General features: G+C 43.2%; 2 protein-coding genes across 3 annotated transcripts in view; one reads left to right on the top strand and one right to left on the bottom strand.

The window, feature by feature from the left end:
• LOC124595519 (adenylyl cyclase 78C-like) overlaps window positions 1-19875 on the top strand; it is a 736208-nt gene that overhangs the window by 486522 nt on the left and 229811 nt on the right. The gene's annotated exons all lie outside the window — the stretch shown is intronic.
• On the bottom strand, window positions 10738-17712 carry LOC124595520. Its single transcript, XM_047134288.1, has 3 exons — window positions 17469-17712; window positions 15025-15183; window positions 10738-12186 (listed from the first exon to the last, which is right to left on the bottom strand). The coding sequence occupies exons 1-3, from the start codon at window positions 17695-17697 to the stop codon at window positions 11846-11848; spliced, it is 729 nt and encodes a 242-aa protein (XP_046990244.1). The 5' UTR covers window positions 17698-17712; the 3' UTR covers window positions 10738-11845.

The raw sequence follows: 19875 nt of genomic DNA, 5'->3' as shown, positions 1-19875 counted from the left end.
TTATGAAGAGTTTGTCATTCAGAGGGAACGGTATAGTAGCTCGATGTAATAATTACGTCAATTCGAGCACAGGGTGAAAACCACAGAAGAAATTTTTATTTTTCAGTTGCAGTTGGTCGTTCAAAATATAATCCTTATTGTTGAAACTGTGTTTAAAAATTTGAAGCTCTTCCAATAAATCCTTCTCTCTACACGAAATAACGGTATCTCCCAAATGACTCGGGGACTATCCGCCTTGAATGCAATGTTCAGCCACTTGCTGAGCAAATGTTCCTTGTAGCTTGTTTTATTTGCCCTCCCCGTCTCACCTACATAAAAACGTAGAAATTCATTACATTTCATTTAATAAATCCACAATTGTGAAAATGGTCTTCCTTACGTTCTACATTGTGTATTAACTTCTCTCTAAAGTTGTTATTAGCTGAAAAAGACACATTGCAACTGTATTTCTTAGAAAGATGTCTAATTTTATACGAAATATTATCTAGAAACGGTATGGGAATAAAGCTTCTTTTCCCACCCACATCTTCCAGTTTGCTATCACCTAATGTGGAACATTCTTTAGAGGTTTTCTCATCTAAAATGCTGTCAACTACTGAGGGACTATATTCGTTGTTGGTAGTTACAGATTTAATTAATTTTATTCGTGTCGCAAGCTCTCAGGTGTTAATGGAATAATCAGTGCTCGATTGATACTAGGCAAGTTTATGGGCATGGGGGTGTGCTGAGTCAGATGGAATGACGCAATCAGAAAAAGTTTTCTTACGGAAAATACTGAAGTCTACTTTGTCGTCATGTACACGTAATGTAACATCAATGTAATTCAATTCTCTGCCGCTGTTTTCCAGTTCTTTTGTAAACACAATGTTTTCGTGAAACTGATTTAAGCTGAGAAACGGTTCCTGTAATTCATGGTTTGTGCCTTCATTTAGTGGGCGAGGGGATCTTAATATTCATGACTCTAAATACCCTAAATATTTGGTTCAAAGCGGATATTCCCCCAGTAATTTGGAAGATATCGTGATTTTGTGCAGAGAGGAGAAGGGATATACACTATGTGATAAATTTTGAAATTTTGTGGTAAGGACTATGGACTATGGGACCAAACTGCTGAGGTCATCGGTCCCTAGGCTTACACACAAATTAAACTAACTTAAACTAATTTACGCTAAGGACGACACACATACCCATGCTCATTAGACATTGTGAGAAAGCAGAATGGGGCGCTCCGTGGAACTCACGGACTTCGAACGTGGTCAGGTGATTGGGTATCACTTGTGTCATATGTATGTAAGCGATATCTTCACACTCCTAAATATCCCTAGGTCCACTGTTTACGATGATAGTGAAGTGGAAAAGTGAAGGGATTTTTTTTTTTTTTAATGGCTGAAATGGCTCTGAGCACTATGGGACTTAACTTCTGAGGTCATCAGTCCCCTAGAACGTAGAACTGCTTAAACCTAACTAACCTAAGGACATCACACACGTCCATGTCCGAGGCAGGATTCGAACCTGCGACCGTAGCGTTCAGCCACTCCGGTCGGCCCTCCGAGAGTTGAAGAGGCTCGTAATGTGTCATAGGCAGACATCTATCCAGAGCATCATACAGGGATTACTAACTGTATCAGGATCCACTGCAAATACTATGACAGTTAGGCGGGAGGTGAGAAAACTTGGATTTCATGATCGAGTGGCTGCTCATAAGCCACACGTCATGCCGGTAAAAGCCAAACGACGCTTGGTGTAAGGAGCGTAAACATTGGACGACTGAACAGTGGAAAAACGGTGTGTGGAGTGACGAATCACGGTACACAATGTGGCAATCCGATGGCAGGGGAGGGTATGGCGAATGTCCGGCGAACGTCATCTGCCAGCGTATGTAGCGCCAACAATAAAATTCGGAGGCAATAGTGTTACGGTGTGGTCGTGGTTTTCATGGAGGAGGCTTGCACCCCTTATTGTTTTGGGTGGCACTGTCACAGCACAGGCCTACATTGATGTTTTAGGCACCTTCTTGCTTCCTACTGTTGAAGAGCAGTTCGGGGATGGCGATTTCATCTTTCAACATAATCGATCTCCTGTTCATAATGCACGGCCTGTGGCGGAGTGGTTACACGACAATCACATCCCTGTAATGGACAGGCCTACACACAGTCCTGACCTTAATCCTAAGGAACACCTTTGGGATGTTTTGGAACACCGGCTTCGTGCCAGGCCTCACCGACCGACATCGATACCTCTCCTCAGTGCAGCACTCCATGAAGAATGGACTGCCATTCCCCAAGAAACCTTCCAGCACCTGATTGAACGTATGCCTACGAGAGTGGAAGCTGTCATCAAGGCTAAGGGTGGGCCAGCACCATACTGAATTCCAGCAATGCCGATGGAGGGCGCCACGAACTTGTAAATAATTTTCAACCAGGTGTCCGGTACTTTTGATCACATAGTGTAGGTTGGATTTATTGGAAGAACTTCAAATTTTTAAACACAGTATCAACAATAAGGATTATATTTTGAACGACCAACTGCAACTGAAAAATAAAAATTTCTTCGGTGGTTTTCGTCCTGTGCTCGAATTAAGGTAATTATTACATCGGGCTACTATACCGTTTTCTGAATGCCAAACTCTTCATAAACTTTCCCAATAAAATGTTGTACGTGTCTGTATCATCACATCACTTCTCCTGTCATTTTCAGAAGGGTAGTTGTCCTACTGTAGCAATTTTTGCTGCTTTCGGTCACTCACTGTCTTCGGGATTCGGTTACAATGTTTCGATTTTAGCATGTGGTACAGTCACATCAGCTGTTAGCTGCGACTACAGACCACAGGGTGTATCCGTGCCATTTAGGAGCAGTTTTTTCAATTTATCAACACACATGAATGTTGCTCCATCAGTTGCATGTTTATCCGTTTCTTGTCATATACGCCATATCTAAAATGTGTATTATTTTGTGTATGACAAAGCCAGACTGCTGTTTTTACGACTGTCAATTCTAATTACGACTAAGCCTACTGGCAGCACATCAAGATCAGACTGTAAAAACATAAGTTGTGACTTATTTTAATAATTAATAACATTTGGCCTTTTTGAAATACATCAGTGTCCATGTTAGGTGCTTGGCCAGCCGGCACAATGCTGTATTTTGTACGTGGCCGTGCAGCTTGTATTTAAGGTAACAAGTGGACGTATTTTAATTGCATTATGTATGTATGTTGTGTTTTTACAAAATCTTAATTCTTTGTACGCTGCATTTCTCTGTATATACCTATTTCTTGGTAATAAGACTTCTGAAGAAGGACCATTTATAAGGGTTCAAAACTAGATTAAGAGCTTTTGACTACTACCTGGCCGGCCGCAGTGGCCGTGCGGTTCTAGCCGCTCCAGTCCGGAGCCGCGCTGCTGCTACGGTCGCAGGTTCGAATCCTGCCTCGGGCATGGATGTGTGTGATGTCCTTAGGTTAGGTAGGTTTAAGTAGTTCTAAGTTCTAGGGGACTGATGACCACAGCAATTGAGTCCCATAGTGCTCAGAGCCATTTGAACCATTTTTTTTAAAACTACTACCTGACTGGTGTCTGTCTTTATTCCATATATTGCATTTGCACATTTTCTGCTGCAACAATGCTGAATCAAGGCGATATATTAAAGTTTTCTGTGCAGTTTTTATTTATGTTAGAAACTGAAAGCTCATGAAGTCGAGATCGCACACGAATTCTTCTTTATTTGAATTGATTACTAGCTTCGGCTATCAATTTAGCCATCTTCAGATCTAAGATACAGAACAGGTTTTTTACATGTTAGCGACACACAACAGCTTACAGAACTGCACGTAATATTGTAGCACCATTCAGGAGTATAAGGGTGATTCTTATCAACGTTAAAAAACCTCGTAACCGGCGTAGATTTCGCTGAGAACGTAATTTAATATAAGACACTTGGGGTCGCAAATGTGAAATACCTCAAAAGTGGATGACTAATGCTGACAATGTGACGTCACTCCTTGACATACCTCCCCACACGTGCATGATTGAGCCTATCTGTCTGACGCACCTGATCATTCCAATTCAAGTATTGCCGTCAGTGTGCCTGGGACTCAGGGATCGATTTTTGCGTCTGGCAGACAGTATTTTTTTGCATTGCATTAGACAGTCATGTATTTACTTTGAGGTAAGACTTATTATGTTTTTTACCAGTCGCGCGGTCTCCGTTGGTTTATTATAAAGTGCAGTACAACTAAAACCTACCGCATTGCGTCACAAGTAAATGAGTATAATTTCGGAACTGCGTCGTTGCCTTTAAATGACCTACGTTTTCTTTACTAAATAATGTCTGTAAACAAAAAAAGAAGGGACAAAATGAAAGAAACATAAAATAATAACAGCTCTTACTAGGTTAAAGCGAGGGCCAGTAAATTCTACATTTACAATAAACCACATTTACAAAAGGTGTTCAAAATTTTCACCGTACGCTGGAATATATGTATTGCATCGCTCGATTATCCTTTCATGCCCAAGCCCAACTGCTGCACAAGCGGCAAAGTATGTCACCTGGTGGCGCCACATATTCGACATTCTCATCCATTTTGGGAGTATTCCCCGACATTTGCGGCAACATGTGTCTTATTTTAAATTACTTGTCTCAGCGTCATATACGTAGCTTCAGGCGTTTTTAAACGTTAATAAGAATCACCCTGTGATCATGAAATAATCTCTATGGCTTCACACATCGTTGAAAGCCGTAGGGGCACCAACAATAGTCAAGAGTGTTTTATGGTGTGTATTCTGTAATTATTTCGTGTATACAGGGTGGTCCATTGATCGTGACCGGGCCAAATATCTCACGAAATTAGCATCAACCGAAAAACTACAAAGAACGAAACTTGTCTAGCTTGAAGCGGGAAACCAGATGGCGCTATGGTCGGCCCGCCAGATGGTGCTGCCATAGGTCAAACGGATAGCAACTGCGTTTTTTAAAACAGGAACCCCCATTTTTTATTACATATTCGTGTAGTACGTAAAGAAATATGAATGCTTAAGTTGGACCACTTTTTTCGCTTTGTGATAGATGGCGCTGTAATAGTCACAAACATATAGCTTACAATTTTAGACGAACAGTTGGTAACAGGTAGGTTTATTAAATTAAAATATAGAACGTAGGTTCGTTTGAACATTTTATTTCGGTTGTTCCAATGTGATACATGTACCTTTCTGAACTTATTTCTGAGAACGCATGCTGTTACAGCTTGATCACCTGTAAATACCACATTAATGCAATAAATGCTCAAAATGATGTCCATCAACCTCAATGCATTTGGCAATGGGTGTAACGACATTCCTCTCAACAGCGAGTAGTTCACCTTCCGTAATGTTCGCACATGCATTGACAATGCACTGACGCATGTTGTCAGGCGTTCTCGGTGGATCACGATAGCAAATAGCTTTCAATTTTCCCACAGAAAGAAATCCGGGGACGTCAGATCCGGTGAACGTGCAGGCCATGGAATGGTGTTTCGACGACCAATCCACCTGTCATGAAATATGCTATTCAATACCGCTTCAACCGCTCGCGAGCTATGTGTCGGACATCCATCATGTTGGCAGTACATCGCCATTCTGTCATGCAGTGAATCATCTTGTAGTAACATCGGTAGAACATTACGTAGGAAATCAGCATACATTGCACCATTTAGATTGCCATCGATAAAATGGGGGCCAATTATCCTTCCTCCCATAATGCCGCTGTGGTGTCACCGCCAGACACCATACTTGCTAGGTGGTAGCCTTTAAATCGGCCGCGGTCCGTTAGTATACGTCGGACCCGCGTGTCGCCACTATCAGTGATTGCAGAACGAGCGCCGCCACACGGCAGGTCTTGTCTTGACTCCCTAGCACTCGCCCCAGTTGTACAGCTGACTTTGCCAGCGATGGTTCACCGTCTACATACGCTCTCATTTGCCGAGACGACAGTTTAGCATAGCCTTCAGCTACGTCATTTGCTACGACCTAGCAAGGCGCCATATTCAGTTTCTATTCTGAACAGATAATATTCTGAAACATGTACCGTCAAGAGCGACGTTCATCATTAATGGATTAAAGTTAAGTATGAAACTAATTACGTCCGCTTTCTGAATTCTAATTCCTTGTCATATTCCATACCTCACGTCAGTTTAGTTATTCCCTCTTCACGCCAGCCTGCGTGAGCTAAACGCGTGCATTTCGGCCTCCTCTAGTAACACGGTGTTGGCTCTCCTGCCAACCCAACAGCCGCAACATACATTAACCCGCCAAGGTCGCTGATGTTCCACTTGTCGCAGCCACCGTGGATTTTCCGTTGCCCAATAGTGCCTATTATGCCGGTTTACCGTTACCGTTGTTTGTGAATGACGCTACGTCGCTAAATAGAACGCGTGCAAAAAATCTGTCATCGTCCCGTAATTTCTCTTGTGTCCAGTGGCACTACTGTACACGACGTTCAAAGTCGCCGCCATGCAATTCCTGGTGCATAGAAATATGGTACGGGTGCAATCGATGTTGATGTAGCATTCTCAACACCGACGTTTTTAAGATACCAGGTTCTCGCGCAATTTGTCTGCTACTGATGTGCGGATTAGCCGCGACAGCAGCTAAAACACCTACTTGGGCATCATCATTTGTTGCAGGTCGTGGTTAACGTTTCACATGTGGCTGAACACTTCCTGTTTCCTTAAATAACGTAACTATCCGGCGAACGGTCCGGACACTTGGATGATGTAGTCCAGGATACCGTGTAGCACACATAGCACACGCCCGTTGGGCATATTCATCACAATAGCCATACATCAATACTATATCGACCTTTTCCCCAATTGGTAAACGGCCCATTTTAATACGGGTAATGGATTACGAAGCAAATACCGTCCGTCCTGGCGGAATATTACGTGATACCACGTACTTGTACGTTTGTGACTATTATAGCGCCATCTATCACAAAGCGAAAAAAGTGGTCCAACTAAAACATTCAGATTTCTTTACGAATATGTAATAAAAAATGGGGGTTCCTATTTTAAAAAATATAGTTGATATCCGTTTGCCCTATGGCAGCGGGCCAACCATAGCGCCTTCTGGTTTCCCCCTTCAATCTAGAAGAGTTTCGTTCTTTGTAGTTTTTTCGTTTGATGCTTATTTCGTGAGATATTTGGCCCGGTCACTATCAATGGACGACCCTGTATACTCTGCTACAATATTAGGTGCAGTTTTGAAAGCTGATGCATGTATGTATCCTTAAATCTGAAGACTGGTAGATCGTTACCCGAAACTATTAATCAATTAAAATAAAGAATTCATGTGCGGTCTTGACTTCATAAGTTTTCACTCCGTAACATATATAAAAAATTATAATGGATCGAGTATCTCCTAGTCGGCAATGTCAACAAACTTGTTTTTAGGCATCTTCTTGTCACAGAGCCATTACCCAGTACCACGCAACGAAAATAGAGATGCAATTTCATGTGCCCCATCTGATGATGAACCTGAAGAGGCTCGGACACTTGTTCATACTTCAAAAAGTTACTGGGTGTAGTTTTCTGGATTTGTATTCAATACACAGTCACTGGTAACAGCACATCAATACAGGTTAAGCTAAATTTAAATACTGAACATTTCTGTATGTGTAATGTCACCATATACATATATACATACATATAGGTATAAGGGACAGGGGCGCAAAATAACTTCTGTTGCAGAATGGGAATGCGACCAAAAAAGTTCGAGAATCCCTTATCTAAGGCCCCACGACAGCTGTGGAGAGCATGAACATTATTGTGGACCGTCTGCATCCCTTCATCCTTGATGTCTTCCCTCGCGGCGTTAGCATGTCCACAAGGGAACTGTTCGTATCATAAGGTACAATCGTAATATGGTGGTTTAAGGAGTGTGATAGTGAACTCAGTTTCATGACTTTACTACCAAACTGGCTTTATCCTAACCTGATGGGACCCATTTGGGGCACTATCGGGTGCCAGCTCCGTGCCCATATACAACCGACCTGTGATTTAACGGAATTGAGTGACCTGAGCCTAGGCATCTGGTGCCCCATACCTCCGAAAAGATATCAACGACTTGACGAATCCATGCCCCACAAAATTGCCACAATGTTTTCCAAAGATGGACCAAGGCGATAATCAGCAGATGGTCATAATGGTTTGACTCATATGTGTATGTGAAAGTCTGCGTCCTATCGTATTTGTTTGATTTGCTATGTATTTTATCACATTCTCACTTTAATGGGAAATACAGGGTGCATCAAAATTTTAGAATTTTTTTTAATCCCACAGATCGATGAAGATGACCGAGATGGGATAGTTTACTATCAGCAAGACGGTGCACCACCACATTTCCTTGCTGAAGTTCGACGTTTTCTCCATAATCGCTTCCCAGGTCAGGTAATTGCCCAAGAAGGGCCATTCGCGTGGCCACCTCGCTTCCCAGACACAATTGGATTTCTTTCTCTGAGGTTTCATTAAAGACCGTGTAATGTCCCCACAGAAAATACGCTCTACCCCGCACCAATTAATCATTTTCAATCAAACCATCCACAATCATTCACTTTGGAAAAGTTATCTGATCTGATCTTCTCGTAATATATGCGGCGACAGCACGACGACGCCAAAGAATTTTCTAGTGCGTTTATTCTTTGAAATAACAGAGATGCATATATGCATTCTCCATGGTTGTTAGAGTGGTAACTAGGACATCTTCTGGAGTATCTGTTGAGGGATTGACGTGTTTCTGAGAGATGCATATTCTGCTTTTCTTCTCGCTAAAGCGAGCCAATTAACATTTGTGCCGCTAGCGGTTTGTTGGAGGAGAAAGAGATTGTAAAAGGAAAATAATTAAGGCGTGGAATCACCGGAGATCTGGATATGTAATGGAGATGGATTTAATACACAATTTCCTCTATAAATAAGGTTTGTGACTTTTTTGTTCTGGAGTGAATGGACGAATGAGTTTTTTCTAAATCATTTGATGATCACGTTGGCCCTGTAATTAGTGGGGAAGTTTCAGCTGTGTCGAAGAGAGCCTGCAATCACTGAGTCTGTGTTAAATCGTCCAAAAAGGCTTGGTACACATCTGGAATTCGCAATCTTTCGCAAAAAGAACAAATTGTCCAAACGATTGATTCTCCCGACTGACTGCAGTGTTTAACAGTAATAATAAATGTAAAGATCTCTTACAGCAAGCCAGCCGCTGATTACCAAGACGAAGGACTCCACCAAAGATCCTATTTAGCTGATTTCACGTAATGAAATATTATATTAAAAACTGTACATAGATAAAGGAGAGAAAGAGAGAGAGAGAGAGCGAATGAAAATAGAGATAATACTAATAATCCTCCATTAGTCTAATTTTTCGCCTGTCTCCCAAGAGGCCTTACTTTACTGTATACATTTATGTGTGACGGTGAAGGGATCTTAAAGGTAACAGATACACGTCTATACAGACAAGACATTACACAGAGATAGCGGCTAGCTGCATTCATCATATATTCTTAGATAAAGAGACGGCAATTTATTATTCGAACATTTAAAAAATGTTAAAACCGTGTGTATATTCCTCCCCCATCAAAAAATCTGACCGACTGGAAAATCGAATCTATGCTTCCGTTAAAAAAGGTACGGCCGATTTGCTGCAACGAGGTTGGAAGAATTGATTACCGATGGTATATTCGCCAGTTAAAAATGGTAGTCACATCGAACAAAAATGACACTTGACAGTTTTATGTGAAACTTGAGGTCGTTTGCTACAAAATGACACATCTACCGATTCTGTAAGTTACCTCAATAAGTTTCTATATCAAAAAAATGGTTCAAATGGCTCTGAGCACTATGGGACTTAACTTCTGAGGTCATCAGTCCCCTGGAACTTAGAACTACTTAAACTAAACCAAATGACATCACACACATCCATGCCCGAGTGAGGATGCGAACCTGCGACCGTAGCAATCGCGCGGTTCCAGACTGTAGCGCCTAGAACCGCTCGGCCACTCCGGCCTGCAAATTTCTATATCATTCCAAAATTGTAACGCCCTTTTTGACTCACATGTATAGACATCTGTTTTACAAGTTCTGAGTTTCTGTTGAGTGGGAGAAACTGCTCAGTTACGTATGAACTGAGGTACAGAGAACGAAATCCATTTAATGGTGGATTATCTCTACTTAATACAAACACCAAACGATTCTTAATGTGAATTATACGGCCGGCCGGAGTGGCCGAGCTGTTCTAGGCGCTACAGTCTGGAACCGCGTGACCTCTACGGTCACAGGTTCGCATCCTGCCTCGGGCATGGATGTGTGTGATGTCCTTAGGTTAGTTAGGTTCAAGTAGCTCTAAGTTTTAGGGGACTGATGACCTCAGATGTTAAGTCCCATAGTGCTCAGAGACATTTTTTTAATTATACGAATTAACTATGGAAGATCTAAGTCACACATTCTTCGCACCAGGAGTTTATCATACCAATAAACAGAATTCTTACAACAATTTATCGAGTGCTATCAACCATTATCCTTCAGTACAGTACGGCAGTTATCTTTCATAACAGTGACATTAATTTTGAAAACAGCAGTAAACTTCTAAAAAGATATACTCTTACTTTTCAAGTCCCAGAAACTCATACAAACATTAACGACACTTTTACATTGGCACCGTCTTGTATCCTTCGCTGGGAGAAGTGAATTTTGTGGAATATGTCAAAGACGTTTCATTGTTGTTACAATATAACTTTATTTGCTTCTCACAGAAATTTTCATACACGCATTAATCTCAGTAAATGCTGGCAGATACACGCAAAATACACTTCATAAATTAACAGCTTTATTGTGCAATCATGGTATGAAAACAAGTACTAGAAAACTATTATATGAATCTCAAGTTTATTTGAAAGCCGTGGTTATTTTACGCATATAGCAGTGACATGAGAGCTTAGTGTACCTTAGCAGGTACAAAAGTCAAGTATGTTTTGTCGACGAATAAGACGGCTTCCAGTAAAGGAAATGAATTATAACCGTTACACATACGCCTCTCAGTCTTCACTCATCGGTCACAGTTCGGTATACGAAGAAGGTGAGTAGTGCTATGGAAACGCACTTCAGATTCCAGCTGTGTCTACTTGTCACATCACCTCGCGTAGGAGTGTAGGAGTGAAATGTGGAAGGTATGTATATTAAAACTCGAGACGAGTTGATGACTCAGGATGACAGTTAAGCAAAATATTGAATTGTATGCAGTGTTCACAGCATCTGTTTCAGATCGTCACTAATTGTTAATTTGTGCCACTTCTTTGTGGCAGTTACAGTTTTTGAGTACTATCACGACGCTATTGACAAAAAACACGTAACATACGGCAATAGTGGTAAGATCCAGACAACCCTACAAATACTCCTGTCCCGACCACGGCCAATCACCCCATCCCCATCCCCTTGCACATTTTAGCACGTAATGTCGACTTCGGCCATTTCTGGGCTAAACTAGTCGAACTGTAATGCTGTGTTTTGTAACATGTAATTCATTTTATAAGTGCTACATGTGTAGAACAGTTCTATTCCCGCAACTTGTACTTCCACCTTTCCTGCTTTTAATTTTTAAACTAATGTTTCTGATAGGAATTACAAATACATCTTAAGTTCTAAATGTGCTGACTGCTCGAAAGTTTAAATTATGACACCGAAAATATACATATTAGCAAAAATTTTCCCATTCTTGTACAGGAATATTTTTAATTTTGCCCGTGTTCTTCTGTTTAGCCGACACTGAAGCGGTATGAGGATGGAAAAAAATTGGAACCGAACACTGTTCACCGAACCAATGTAGTTCTAGGCATTGCTGAAAGTTAGTCCAATAGCTAAACCCTCTACGTCAGTGTAAGAACTCACAGGGGAATACGAGGAAAATGTACGCGTCATATACCAGGGATACATTCCGGTCGTCTTGAAGTGGAAGCTGAGGATGTAGTTGTATCCCAGACTGGTGAGGTACTGTCTAACGTATAGCTCGCCTCCAGTCGTGATATTCATCACGGGTATGTGGAGCGTTTTACCCATGCTGACCGTCCCAGAGTATGAACCGTTGCCAACCAGGTAAGTCTCCGAACGGTCATACACCTCGTAGATGAGCAGTTCCACGTCCTCCACGTACGTTCCGTTCGCCTCTGGACCTGTCGGAAGGAAGAAAAGAATGTTTTTTTAAGTTAGCTCGGCAGTAATTTTCACCTGCAGTCTCGCCATCTTCAGAACGGACAATAACCACTATGACTTTACTACATGGATCGATACTGTGTCCATTTTTGTTATTGTTATCTGTGATCATTTATCCTAGAAGCAGAAACAGTTCTTTTTGCTGACTGTGCAGATATTATAATCGAAACTAATTGATAAATTTCAATACTTGAAATCCTAAATAAAATGTTCTTGGAAATTAGTAAGTATTATCTGAAAATGGACTGTTATCGAGCTTAGAAGCACAACATACGCACTTCCATGCGTATGAAGTCTGGCCAAAGCATTAGAAATAAGGCATGATGGTAAATCAGTAAATTAAAGAGAATATTCTGAGTTCTTAAGTGTTTACATTGATAAGCGAACAGCATTATCACAGTGGGAACTCTGGTCAGATCACCGAAGTTAAGCGCTATTGGGTTTGGCTAGTACTTGGAGGTGCATTCAGCCGTTGTTAACCAACTGAGGAACTAATTGAATCAGAAGTAACGGCTTAGGTCACGAAAACTGACAGCAGCTAGGAGAACGATGTTTGCCCAGATGCACATGCGCCTCCATATCCGCATCTAATGACGCCTATTTATGAGGACGACACGGTGGTCGGTCGGTCCCTTTGGGCCTTCCGAGGCCTATTCAGACCGAGATTTATACTGATAAGAACCAGAAATGGAAGCCATATGTTGCAGATCTTCTTAAAAGTGTAAGCTCTGCAACTTTTGCCTAACAAACAATATCAAAGTTTGAAGCTGAATATATCATAGAATGACATTCATTTTCCAGGGCAAATAATCATTGAAAAAGAAAGTGTTTGTTTCGCACATGCATGTAATAAGGATAACATGTGTTGTCAACTCTAGCACTTCTAGTATACAGCTATGTAAACAATCAGACACATTAACAGAAGCACTAACAGAACCAACTCTCTTATTAAGTTTGTTGTAAAAATATAATCGCGTTATTTACTTTGTGTATTGAAATAAAAACTGAAGAGTGTCTCACATAAATGATTTGCATAATTATATGAAATATTTAATCTCCGCTCAAAAACAATCTGCATTCGCAGTCATGAATGTAATACGTGAAACAGAAGTGATTTGCACTATCGTACACTTAGCCTTAGTGTAGCACAGAAGGAAATGATTCAGCCATCTTCTTTGACCACTTACTGAGTGGTATGAGTGGTAACACCGATTCCCGTCAGATCAACGAAGTTAAGCGCTGTCGGGCTGGGCTAATATTGCCGAGTGGTGTTGGCAAGCGGGGTGCACTCAGCCCTTGTGAGACAAACTAAGGAGCTACTTGATTGAGAGAAGTAGTGGCTCCGGGCTCGAAAACTGACATACGGCCGGGAGAGCGGTGTGCTGACCACATGCACCTCCATATCCGCATCTGGTGAAGCCTGTGTGCTGAGGATGACATGGCGGCCGGTCTGTACCGTTGAGCCTCCATGGCCTATTTGGGCAGAGTTCAGTTAAGGGGCTGTGGGCACTTGTTCATCTTCGATAGTATGAAAGAGATCTCTTTTATTGCAAGCTATTTGCTTTCCATATTTAGAGAGGAGGTAATGTGGACAAAACAAGTAAAAACTATCCAGTAAACATGGGCTCTAAAACGCATACCTTAAGAGCTATGAACACTTGTTCCTCTTCGAAACTGTGAAACACATCTATTCTATTGAACAAGTGTTCATGGCTCGTAAGGTAGACTTTGTAGAGCCCATGTTTACTTGACTTTCTTTCTTGTTTTGGTGAGTACTACCACCTCTCAAACTATTGGATCACTTCTTTAGCACCCTGTGTAATGCAGGTGTGTGTGTGTGTGTGTGTGTTTGAGAGAGAGAGAGAGAGAGAGAGAGAGAGACTCAACAAAGTCAAGAATAAAGCACTGTGTCTGAAAAAAGGCAGCTTAAGACAATCATGCAGATGCTCAGCATATTGCCACACCTTTCACAGAGAAAGTGTATTACAATTATAAAACTGGCTTGTTCCACATCACAATGAGAGGTCGCAATTACTATCCAGGGCGTGGCATCATGTATCAATACCACCCCATGGGCGTCACAGTTGGCAACAGAATTGCAAGTTTCTGTCTGACCCTGGTGGATTCAGTGGTGTGCTCCCATTGAGCCACGCCCCCGGTGGCTCCAAATCACGAGCACTCTCTCCGGCTTGCGATATACGATGGACGGCAGCAACCGCCTGCCACTTGGAGCCTCATTGCTACGACACCGCCACTCGTGGTTGGTGCAGCGAGCCTCATGCTGTGGTATGAGCTGGACTCCGTTTCTTTCTGCATTATTTGTAATGGTGTGGGCTTTCACGCCAAATCCAAACTTGCAGGCCATTTCCCTGATAGAGAGGGCACAAAATAACTTGGCCAGTACATGCACAGACAGAGTCTTAGATGGCGGGACAGCGGCAATGGTGCCGGCTCCGTTGTGACCAGCCACCCAGGAAGAGAGAAGATAGAGTTCAACAGCTGCAGTCTCCTCTCATGCGTATCAATAGTCCCTGACTGTTGTTGTTGTTGTTGTGGTCTTCAGTCCCTGACTAGAGCACCGAATAAGAAAATCAACGACTGAACAAGTGAGACAAAGCGCCCAGCTCAGCAGGCGACGGCAACTAAGCCCACCCTTTCGGCTCAAAAACATCGACTCTCCCAGCGCTGAGAATGCATTTCTGTGCAGGGGATAAGCTATTTTGCGCACGCACTACGGCATTATTCATTAGACAGATCGCAATAGAGTCCAAACAAGTGCTTTTGTGTCAGTAACGTACCTGAGGACCAAGTCATCTGAGTTGGGATGATGAAAGAGGTCACGTTGACTGGAGCATCGAAGTACCAAGATTCATTATGAGCACCAGATGTGGTACTGTACAGCAGGTCGAATACCAACGGGTCTCGGACCACCTTCTCGAACCTGGGATACAGGTTGCCTAAAATAGAAAAACAAAACACGTTACACACACCATTGCTGCAGCCGCTTGCCTCGATGTTAGTGGCATCAAATAACTCTTCATCCGTACCCCTTGGTAACTGTCGACGACAAAAGGATACGAGACGGGGATAAAACTCGAACCTGAAGAACCTGTTCATTTCCCATGATATGCCTGTAGCAGAGGGTTTTGTTAAACGCCTGTTACAGGACGCACTGCAAGTGCTCAAGTGTTGCCCCATTTATTCACACATTCCTTCAAATTCCTTTTCACTTATTTATTCACTTAGCTAACTTATTGACACAATTAAAATGTATGTCAGACCTGGACATGGAAATGGAAACTTTACTTACGTGTATTGCTCTTACCGACTGAGCTATCCACGCACGACTCACGACCCGCCATCGGAGCTTTACTTGTAGCAGTACCCCCACTCCTCTCCCCTCCTCCTCCCCCCCCCCCCCCTATTTTTCAAAAATCCACATTTTCGCTGTTATTAAACTTCGTGGCGTATTAAAATTGCGTGCCTAACTGGTATTTGAATCCGGAACCTTGTCTTCAGCGGCCAGTGGGCAGTAACAGCATACACTTCGCTGCAGGGTGGAAATATTATTCAGGAGATATTTATTTAGTATATGCAAGACGCAAAATGACCATGACATACTTAGCCGTTGTTACGCTGATCGCCATATTTGTAGGTTACACAGGCGCTTTAAAGTTGTTTCAAAGGTTTAGACTAGATGATAGGATATGTCTTAAGATGTCAGAGAACAATTTCCCTACAGAGGCAAAAGTAGTAGGGGATATCTCGCACGGGCTCTATTGGACATAGTGAGAACTCTACTGTCCGGCTGTCTTCTCTGAGGATACGCTTCGTAATGGAACAGCGCTACCTCTTGCCAATAGACCGCTCTTATATGAACTGGATGACAGCCATTTATGCATTTGAAAAAGTGTGGAGTCTTGGCAACCTTTTCAGTTTCTACATGTGCACAGTGCGTTTGCTATTCACTGTGGGGTGTGGTACCTGGAACTAGCTATTGTCGTAACATTGGAATGTCTGCACTTGTGTATACGTCGTATCGGGGAAACCGCTGGTCTATGTTTATTAGGATTATCTGCTGCTTTCATTGCCCTCTTCTACCCCCTTTGCACCTATAGTAGTCAAGCACTCTAGGTACGGGCGTGGTCTGAAAAGTCTACGACTGAACAAAAAAATAAGACATTATTTCTTTAATTTATTTTTGCTTTCCAATATAATCTCCTTGTAAGTTTTTTATACTTTCCCCATCAATGCTACCATCTCTTTAACCTGTACAAATAATAGTTACTATCTTTCTCTGTAAAATAGTTGTTTACGAAGGCTATGGCTTCTTCATTCAACAAAAATTTTTGGCTCCAAGCTCAACTTTTAGCCAAGGGAACAAAGAAAAGATCTGGTCAAAAATGAGGGTGGTCAAGCAGCAAGCAGCTGAAACCGCAGTTCGTGGATTTCCGCCATGGCAACCGCAGAGGTGTGAGACGACGCAGAATGAACAGTCGTGGTACCAAGTATACCTTGAGCTTCCTCACCCTCAAATTTTCAGTCAGTAGGTGACAAACACGTTGTTTAGTGAACCAGAATGAAAATTTTTACCCTGTAGCGGAGTGTGCGCTGATATGAAACTCGTGTAACTCAGACGGTAGAGCACTTGCCCGCGAAAGGCAAAGGTCCCGAGTTCGAGTCTCGGTCCGGCACACAGTTTTGATCCGCCAGGAAGCTTCAAGTTATTTACTTATGCTCAAAGACTCTGTTATCCATTTCACGCTAATTCGCCGGTTCTCTACCAACATTTGGTGAACTTGAATAATGTTATCGTCAGTCGCTGAGGTTTATGACCGTCCCGAACGTTCATCGTCACCCAAGTTTAAATTCAGCTGCCCTAAATTTCACGGTGGTAAATGGTGGTGCAGAGTCCCCGTAAACAGCAACCAATTACTGTTTAATTTGCGTAGGCATATTGCCTTTCATAAACAAAAATCTACTGACAGCTCGATCCACGAATTTGTCCATTTTCACAAAAACGCGCGCATCGAGCCATTAAACCGAGGGTCAAACAACAAATGTCCGTCCAGAATAGCTGAAATTTGGATGAATGCCTTAATAGGTAAGCGCGTACTTTTGTTGACAAGTGCTGCCATCCTCATGATGGGTTCGGAAACTTTTCAGACTACCCTCGCATAGAAGAGAATTTCCACTACGGTAGAAGAAATGTGGCAGACACCTTTACGCTCACGTATCTTACCAGAGCACGCAGCCACCAGCAAGAAGGCAGCGATCGAGTGGCGGAGCATGGCGTCTTCGAGGCGCAGTGTCAACCACAGTCCGTCTCCCGGCCGACGTTTATATGAGTCCCCCAGGTGCTGTTTGCAGCGCCTGCGTGCCTCACGGCATCCGCCACCGCCAGAGCTCCCAACAACAGAGGACGCCGTCTTCTTCCGCTGCTCTGTTCGCCGTGTTTGCACAGGGCTCATTCAGCCAACAGCCATTGTCCACAGACGCTGTGCGAGAGTTGGCACATACCACGCACCTGGGCTCATACAGTGGCGGAGGGGAGAGAGGAAACGGTGGCATGTCAGATAACTAAGATTAGCGACTCTGTAACTTTTCATGAACACGCTCTCGCGAATCACATGTAGATGTCAGTCAAACAACAGGCACAGGTCCAAGGGGGGAAGAGATGGGGGTAGGGGGCATGGAGTCATGACACCCTCCCCAAACTACACTACTGGCCATTAAAACTGCTACACCAAGAAGAAATGCAGATGATAAACTGGTATTCATTGGACAAATATATTATACGAGAACAGACATGTGATTATATTTTCACGCAATTTGGATGCATAGATCCTGCCGTAATAACGGCCTTGATACGCCTGGGCATTGCACCAAACAGAGCTTGGATGACGGGTACAGGTCCAGCTGCCCATGCAGCTTCAACACGATACCACAGTTCATCTAGAGTAGTGACTTGCGTATTGTGACGAGCCAGTTGCTCGGCCACCATTGACCAGATGTTTTCAATTGGTGAGAGATCCGGAGAATGTGCTAGCCAGGGCAGCAGTCGAACATTTTCTGTATCCAGAAAGGCCCGTACAGGACCTGCAACATGCGGTCGTGCATTATCCTGCTGAAATGTAGGGCTCCGCAGGGATCGAATAAAGCGTAGAGCCACGGGTCGTAACACATCTGAAATGTAACGTCCACTGTTCAAAGTGCCGTCAATGCGAACAAGAGGTGACCGAGACGTGTAACCAGTGGCACCCCATACCATCACTCCGGGTGATACGCCAGTGTGGCAATGACGAATACACGCTTCCAGTGTGCGTTCACCGCGATGTCGCCAAACACGGATGCGACCATCATGATGCTTTAAACAGAACCTGGATTCATTCGAAAAAATTACTTTTCGCCATTCGTGCACCCAGGTTCGTCGTTGAGTACACCATCGCAGGCGCTCCTGTCTGTGATGCAGCGTCAAGGATAACCGCATCCATGGTCTCCGAGTTGATAGGCCATGTTGCTGCAAACGTCGTCGAACTGTTCGTGCAGATGGTTGTTGTCTTGTAAACTTCCCCATCTGTTAACTCAGGGATCGAGACGTGGCTGCACGATCCGTTACAGCCATTCGAATAAGGTGCCTGTCATCTCGAGGCCTTTTGGATCCAGCACGGCGTTCCGTATTACACTCCTGAACCCACCGATTCCATATTCTGCTGACAGTCATTGGATCTCGACCAACGCGAGCAGCAATGTCGTGATACGATAAACCGCAATCGCGATAGGCTACAACCCGACCTTTATCAAAGTCGGAAACGTTATGCTACGCATTTCTGCTCTTTACACAAGGCACCACAACAACGTTTCACCAGGCAACGCCAGTCAACTGTTGTTTGTGTATGAGAAATCGGTTGCGAAACTTTCCTCATGTCAGCACGTTGTAGGTGTCGCCACCGGCGCCAACCTGGTGTGAATGCTCTGAAAAGCTAATCATTTGCATATCACAGCATGTTCTCCCTGTGGGTTAAATTTTGCGTCTGTAGCACGTCATCTTCGTGGTGTAGCAATTTTAATGGCCAGTAGTGTATATTACACGACAATCGTTCAATAAGTAAGCCAACACTTTTTTCGAGAGCAGGATAGTTTTATTCAGGATTCCACTAAAAATATTATTCCCCAATCTTTTGGCTACAAAAGTCGATATTTTTCAACATAACCTCCGTTCAATGCGACTGCCTTACTGGGAGAGCCTGTGTGCCCACATGGTACCATTCCACTGGTCGACGTCGGAGTCAGCTTCTTGCTGCACCAATAACTTCCCCATAATTCACGTACTGCTTCCCGCGGTGTTTTTCCTTCCTCGGGCCAAACAGATGTAAGTCGGAAGGTGCGAGTTCTGGGATGTAGGGTGGATGAGGAAGAACATGCCAGTGAAGTTTTGTGAGCTCCTCTCGGATGTGCAGACTTTTGTGAGGCCTTGCGTTGTTATGGAGAAGTTCGTTTGCATTTTTGTGGCGACGAAGTTGCGGAGGCGGATCGAAGCTGGACTGCTGAAATTGCTACAGTCTCATCAAAAATGTTCTGATGCAGTTCTTGAAGACTATGAGGTTTGTTGCGATACACGTTAGACTTGAGGGTTCCTCGCACAAAGC

This window comes from Schistocerca americana, chromosome 2, assembly GCF_021461395.2.
Source record: "Schistocerca americana isolate TAMUIC-IGC-003095 chromosome 2, iqSchAmer2.1, whole genome shotgun sequence".
NCBI lineage: Eukaryota > Metazoa > Arthropoda > Insecta > Orthoptera > Acrididae > Schistocerca > Schistocerca americana.
Note: the sequence above shows the minus strand (reverse complement) of the source record. Positions and strands in the feature narration are given on the sequence as shown.